The 6,868-nt window shown below is 41.8% G+C and overlaps 1 protein-coding gene across 1 annotated transcript; it reads right to left on the bottom strand.

Moving 5' to 3' along the window:
- Window positions 1-1,111: 1,111 nt before the first annotated feature.
- On the bottom strand, window positions 1,112-2,158 carry LOC145105688 (uncharacterized). The gene is made up of 2 exons (XM_079042769.1): window positions 1,739-2,158; window positions 1,112-1,600 (listed from the first exon to the last, which is right to left on the bottom strand). The coding sequence occupies exons 1-2, from the start codon at window positions 2,156-2,158 to the stop codon at window positions 1,112-1,114; spliced, it is 909 nt and encodes a 302-aa protein (XP_078898895.1).
- Between the last annotated feature and the right edge of the window lie 4,710 nt (window positions 2,159-6,868).

Here is a 6,868-nt window from a genome sequence, read left to right on the forward strand (position 1 = left end):
AACAATATGACCCAAAATCAGACCTTGGTCAGCAATAAAGTGACATTTTTCAAAATTTAAGACCAAATCTGTTTCAATACATCTTTGCAAATTTTTTGTGAGGTTTTTCAAACAAATAGCAAGAGAGTCTCCATAGACGGTAAAATTGTCCATGAAGACTTCTATGATATTTTCGACATATTCAGAAAAGATACTAACCATACACCTTTGGAAGGTAGCGAGTGCGTTGCAGAGTCTAAATGGCATATGTCTGTATGTGAATGTCCCGAATGGGCAGGTGAAGGTCGTTTTCTCCTAATCTTCTGGAGCAACTGGGATCTAATGGAAACCTGAGAATCCATCCAAGCAACAATAATGGGATTTTCTAGCAAGCCTCTCTAGCATCTTATCTATGAACGGGAGAGGAAAATGATCTTTTCGGGTGGTTGCGTTCAATTTTCTGTAGTCGATACAAACGCGCCATCCGTTCTGAACCCGAGTTGGAACCAGCTCTCCTTCTTTGTTCTCTATCACTGTCACTCCAGCCTTTTTTGGTACGACTTGAAATGGGTTTACCCATTTGCTGTCAGATATTGGGAATATCATCTCAGCATCCAATAACTTCATAACTTCTTTTTTAACCACCTCCATCACTGGTGGGTTTAATCTACATTGGGCTTCCTGCGATGGCTTATAATCTTCTTCCACAATATTTTATGCATGCAGAGAGATCGCCTAAGTCCTTTGATGTTTGAAATAGTCCATCCAATCGCGCTTTTATACTCTTTCAAAATTCTGATCAGTTTCGACTATTCTTTTTCTGACAACTTGTTGGATATGATGATTGGAAGTGTTTCATTTTCTCCAAGATATGCATATTCCAGGTGTTCTGGAAGTTTCTTTAGCTCTAAGATGGGTGCTTGCACTTCAGAAGGAAAATTTTTGGAGTTAGAAACTGGTAATTTAAGAGTTTGGGTACCATACCTCAGCTTTCTCTGCTAGTCCATATGAGCTACCGTTTCCTGAACTTGTTTGTCTACAACATAATTTTCATATAAAACTGAGCTGCATTAATAGACATATTTTTATAGAGCACTAATGCTAGCGACTCACGGTTAGAAATCTCAAAATATTATGCACATAATGGTTCAATTACATCAATGAAATTAAGGGATGAAGCATCCTCGGGATAACGCATGGCGTCATAAATATTGAAGTTGATAACTTCACCATCGAATTCCATTGAAAGGGTACAATCATAAACATCTATTTTGGTTCTGGCAATTTTTAAAAATGTTCTCCCCAAAAAAATAGAACCGGAATTTGGTGAGTCGCCATCTCCCATATCTAAGACATAGAAATCAGCTGGGAATATAAGTTCATTCACTTGAACCAAAACGTCTTCCGGCACACCTTTTGGGTGTGCCAAAGAACGATCAGCCAACTGAATGATAACTCTTGTTCTTTTTAGTGGCCCTACCCCGATTGTTTTAAAAAGTGAGTATGGCAAAACATTTATAGAAGCTCCTAAGTCCAACATGGCTCGTGGCACTGAAAGGTTCCCCAACTTGCAAGGAACAGTAAATACTCCTGGGTCCTTGCACTTTGGGGATAGCATTTTCTGTAAAATAACTTAAACATTCTCGCTCAATTTAACTGTTTCATTTCCTTTTATTTTTCTTTTTGAAGTACATAATTCTTTCAAAAATTTAGCATATCGGGGTAGCTGTTTAATATCATCAAGAAGGGGAATATTTACCTCGACTTTTCTAAAAAAGTCTGTGATCTCTTTGTCCTCCTTTTCTTTTTTCGTATTTTTCAGTCTTGAGGGAAATGAAGGAGGAATAATTTTTACCTCAGTTTCAGCAGGTCTATCTTTTTTCTGCACTTCTTCAGTTGTCTTAGATTCTTGATCAACCACGATCTCTTCTTCCTCATCTTCTTGCTGATCTGGTCCTTTGTAGTTTCTACCACTTCTGAGAGTGACAGCACAAGCATTGTGCTTCGGGTTTTTCTCAGTCTGAGATGAGAATTTTCCTTGCGTTTGTGCTTCCAGTTTGCTCATAGAGTTCGTGAGTTGTGATACCTGTTGCTCCAGATTTTTGATACTCGACTTGGTCTCGTTCTGAAAAGCTTGGGTACTTGTGGCAAGACTTTTAACAATGTCTTCCAAAGACATGCTGGAACTACTAGTTTGTGACTGAATAGCTGGTTGTTGAAAGTGGCTTTGGTGCTGATTTTGTTGGAAAGGTTCTTGAAAACCACGTGGAGCCTGGTACTGATTTCTTTGCTGAAAATTCTGCTGAGGCCTTGACTGAAAATTATTGTTTTGAGGAACTCCCTAAGCTTGGTTTTTGTGATGCTGATCAAATGGCCTTTGCTGAAATCCTCCCATAGCATGAACATATTTAGCATCTTCTTGAACTAATCGGCACATATCTGTTGGGTGCCCGATTTTGCAGCAGATCCCACAAGGTTTGACTTTCCGCTCAATACCTTTTTCTTTTGTCAACTGAAGGACAGCCTTAGTTAATTCTGAAATATGAGATTCCAGGTGGACGTTGCTTATTTCTTTGATTCCTATTGGCTGGTTCGCGTACCACTCTTCTTCAGTTGCTGAGTGTTTTGATTCATTGGCCAGCTTCTCGATTAATGTCCGGATCCCTCTGGGTGTCATATCTGAAAGTGACCCTCCACTTGATGCATTGATAAGTCGTCTTTCCATGGGTATCAAGCCTTCACATAAACACTGGTATAACTGATAATCACTAATGCCATGTTGTGGGCATTGGACCAACAGCTTCTTAAACCGCTCCCAATAAGTGTGGAGAGCTTCTCTTTTCCATTGTTTTATACTAAGAATCTCTCTGCGTAGATTTGACACTTTCGCCTCAGGAAAATATTTCTCTAGAAAAAGTTTGGCGAGTTGGTTCCAACTTGTTATCGAACCAGACGGGGGGTCGTATAACCATTCCTTTGCTGCATCTTGAACTGAGAAAGGAAATGCACTTAGTTTGATATGGTATTCATTAACTACATGGGGCTTCCTTCTAGAACAGATAACATGGAACTCCTTGAGAAAGTTGTAAGGGTCTTCATTCTCAAGGCCTCGGAACAGGGAAAACAGATAGATTAAACCAGATTTGAGCTCAAAGTTTTCAGCTTCAGGAAAGTTGATACATAGAGGTTGTTGGGTAACCTCTTGTGTTGTCGATTTGCAAAGAGTCTTTTCAACATCGTCTCCATTTTCACTTATGGTGATTTATGTTTCGGGTTCTGAATCAGAAAGTTCAGGTGTTTCAGATTTGATGGAAGAGGTGGGTGAGTAATTCTTGAATGGGCTGTTGGAAGGTGAGGAGGGGGTGCTTTTTGAAAAGGTAGGAATGAGGCTTCAGGTTCGTTCCACAAGGGAGTGCCTTGTGGTGGGGGTGTTTTATAGTGTGATGGGGGAGAGGAGGATGAGGTTCATGCTTGCTGCTTCTAAAGTTTTGTCTCCTTCTTTACCTTCCTAGCCGTCTTCTCAATATCTGGATCAAAAATTAGATCACCTATACGTGGAGATCTTCGCATAAAACTATTAGTTTTTATCGTGTCCCCGACAACGGTGCCTATTTTTTAAAACCGTTGTTGTGCACCATGTTGAGAGAAAACCTTTGAGACACACTTGAACAAACGTTAGAACAATTATATTGCGGAATAGTTAATCTCGAAGGATCTGAAAGCTCAACAATAATATTTAGAGATAGATAGTTAGAGAGTTAGTTGCGGAAAAGTAAAGAAGTGGAGATGACAACAATTGTTATATCAAGTATACACATAAGTTGATTCATAACGAGGAATGCATTCAAGCCAAGTTAATAAGTGAGATCAAACTTAGTGATTAAGTCACAAAAGACTTGCTCCGAAGAGAGAGTGTAATCAGTTATATTCTAGTAAGATTTGTGAGTAAGAAGAGATGCGTAATTAGATAGAGAGATAGAAAAGATAACTTCAGAGATGTGTATTCAGATCGATAGATAGATAATTAAAAGATAAGTGAGAATGAGCTCTATTTATAGAGACTCAAGAAGTTACATTTGAATCACTCTCTAAGAGTAGTCATGCAAGGCATACTGGACAATAGAGAGTATTACAGAAAGACAAGTACACTAAGTAAAGTAAGAATGACTGCGGTTGACTAGATGACTTCGGATGCGGTTGCTGATGAGAGAGCTTGACTGCGGTAGCTTATTGGCTCCGGTAGCTGACGTTCAAGAGGGTCACTTTTCATGATTCAACAATTTCCCCCTAAGTGACCTCTTTAACTTTTCTTCAGCTATCAAGTTTAAGAAACTTGATCAGGATCCACCAAAACTTCCTGACGTTTTCCAACCAAATGATCCTTCTTAAAATCTCGAACTTGACTTCGCCAGTTGTATGCTTTGATCTTTCGACTGCAGTTCGACATATTTCAAGTTGCTTCCTGGTGAGGCGATGCATGGCAGTCATAGGAATAAAGCATTTGACTTTATCGGTCTTCCTTTTGAAAATGACTCCGAGTTCAGGGAAGTTGGTTGCACATAATGATGGGGGGGCTTTGATGTTGGGAGATGCTTTTGGAGTGATTGGAGTGATGGTCTTCTTCTTCTTCACTTCCCCCTCTTGAGGAATGCAACGCAGGAGCTTCCTCAAGCCATTGTCTAAGGCCATCAACTTTGGCATAGACTTCTTGAAATTGTGCTTTGAGGGCATCTGCCAGTTGTTGATTGTTGGGGATGGTGGAGTTGAAGAGCAGCCTGTGAATTTCCTTGGTGAGTTGAAGGATTTCAGGACCATGGAAGTTGGTTGACAAGGAGCGTTGCAATCGGTTGATAGTAGCTTGAAGGACTGAGATAGTGGACTCATATGTAGTGTGAGTCTCAGCTATCAGCTTTTGAGATTGGGTGGCTTGATCCGCAATGGTTGCTTGTAGATCTTTTTTGATTGCGGTCACCTCAGAGATGAGGCGTTCCGCAGCAGCCATGAAGTCCTTGTGATCTGCTTGACGATTGTTATCCAGGGATCGAATTCCCATTTCGACCTTGAAAGAAATTTGTTCAGCAGCCAATCTCTCACGAGTTTCCAAGCGTTCGATTCTTTCGATCAATGACTATGGTCCGGGTGTGTCTTCTGGTTGCGGTTGAGTTGGCTTGACCGCAGCAAGAATTTGATCGACCTTTGCTTGTAGGCTCAAAAATTCTTTTCTTGTTACAGCATTCTTCTTCTTTTTCTTCTTCTCTTTGGGCTTAGAAGTTGAATGGTGAGAGCCACTGGATTCTTCTTCTTCATCAAACATCATAAGATCATCATCAGAGGGAGAGGGTTGATTTACCTCTTGTAGATCAACATCATCAAAACTGAAGGTGGGAGCAGAGCTGACTTCTATTGCTGTTCCTTCGTCTTGTGAGTCTTGAACAGGTGGAGTTGGAGGGATTGTGGAAGTACCAGCACCGTCATGAGTGGACTGTGTCTTGCGGATTATCTCAGCCATCTCAGACATCCAGTCTTGAACCTTCAGTATGGTGGATACAGTATTGGCATTGTTAATTGCATCTTCCCAATACTTAGCCACAGCTTGGATTTCTTGTTCCTTTTGCTGCTGTTGCTTGATTTGTTGATCTTTTCGTGCTTGGAATGCCCTACGGAAAGCAGCATACTTCTGGATGTCGGCTTCAGATACCGGAGTGTAGTTCAACCATGAGTCATTAGAGTTGTCACCGTCAAATCCTTGGTATCGCATCGAAGTGTCCTTTGGGTCCACGGATCCTTGCACATCTGTGCTCACCATGCCTAAACCACCTGTTACTGATGTAAGCAGAGTAGGATTTCCTGAGTTTCCTCGGTCTCCTTGACTCGTAGTCAAGTTTGGCCTCGGCTCAGTTCCGGAAAGGACGGAAGAAGTGTCTTGCGGTTGGGAAGGTGTTTGAAGTGTATGGGTGACATTAAAGAGGATGGAGTTCAACTCCTCAGGTGAAAAGAAATGCAGTCGGGAAGCCCTGGAGACCTTAGGGCGAGAACCAGTGTTATCCTCTTGGGAATGAACTGGGGGGGGGAGTCTCCACGAGGTGATGAACCAGACTCACTCTCTGAGCCTGAGTGGTATTCGATGGTGGTGTTGAATGGGTCTACGGGCACCCCAAGGACTACCGGAGCCTTTTGAGAGGCTGAGGTATCAGTCCGATCAAGCATTTTGCCAGTGGGATTGGTTTTTCTTTTCTTAAGGATGGAAATTGGTTGCGCATCCTCATCAGAGTCACTGTCATTTGTGGGTGCGGTTAGTTTGGTTTTGCGTTTCTTGGTGGGTGCGGTTGGTTTGGGAGCATCTTTCTTTGGGGTTCTTTGTTTCTTGGAGACTTTGCAGGGTCCTTGATCAGTTGAGGCCAATTTCTTTCTTCTTTGAGAAAGATTGGAGAGAGTAGTGGAAGATGGGACTACGGTACTTCCAGGGGTAATGATTGCGGATGGGGTTTGAAGAGGCGGGATAGGAAGGTATGGGGCAATACCTTCCGTAGCGTCAATATGATCTGAGACATCAGCAGTCTCAAGCCCAAGAGTGGAGAGAATGTGGGTTGGAAGTCTTCTAATTGAGCCAAAAACAGATTGATCAGATGAGGGTTTGTACCTTTTAAGATCCTTGGTGACAAAGAAGTTGATGTCGTCGCCCATGCTGATTCCTGCGTCCGCATGGAGGTGTGAAATGTAGAGGGGCCAGAATCTTGCAAACGTAAGATCAGTAGGGTTCTCCCTTGGGCTCTCCTTGGGAATGTATTGTAGAAAATCATCCCATAGAATATGACCGTACTTTATGTCATGACATGTGAAGATACTCCATAATAACTCCAGGAGTTTGAGTCCCATGTTATCCGTGCCT

This window comes from Lactuca virosa, chromosome 4, assembly GCF_052849685.1.
Source record: "Lactuca virosa cultivar CGN04683 chromosome 4, Lactuca_virosa_CGN04683_v6, whole genome shotgun sequence".
NCBI classification, from domain to species: domain Eukaryota; kingdom Viridiplantae; phylum Streptophyta; class Magnoliopsida; order Asterales; family Asteraceae; genus Lactuca; species Lactuca virosa.

Coding starts and splice junctions, on each gene's coding strand:
- LOC145105688 (XM_079042769.1), bottom strand. CDS start 2,158: ATGTCTTTGGAAGACATTGTTAAAAGTCTTGCCACAAGTACCCAAGCT. Junction 1,601..1,738: donor ACTTTTTTAGAAAAGTCGAG/GTAAATATTCCC, acceptor GTTATTTTACAG/AAAATGCTATCCCCAAAGTG.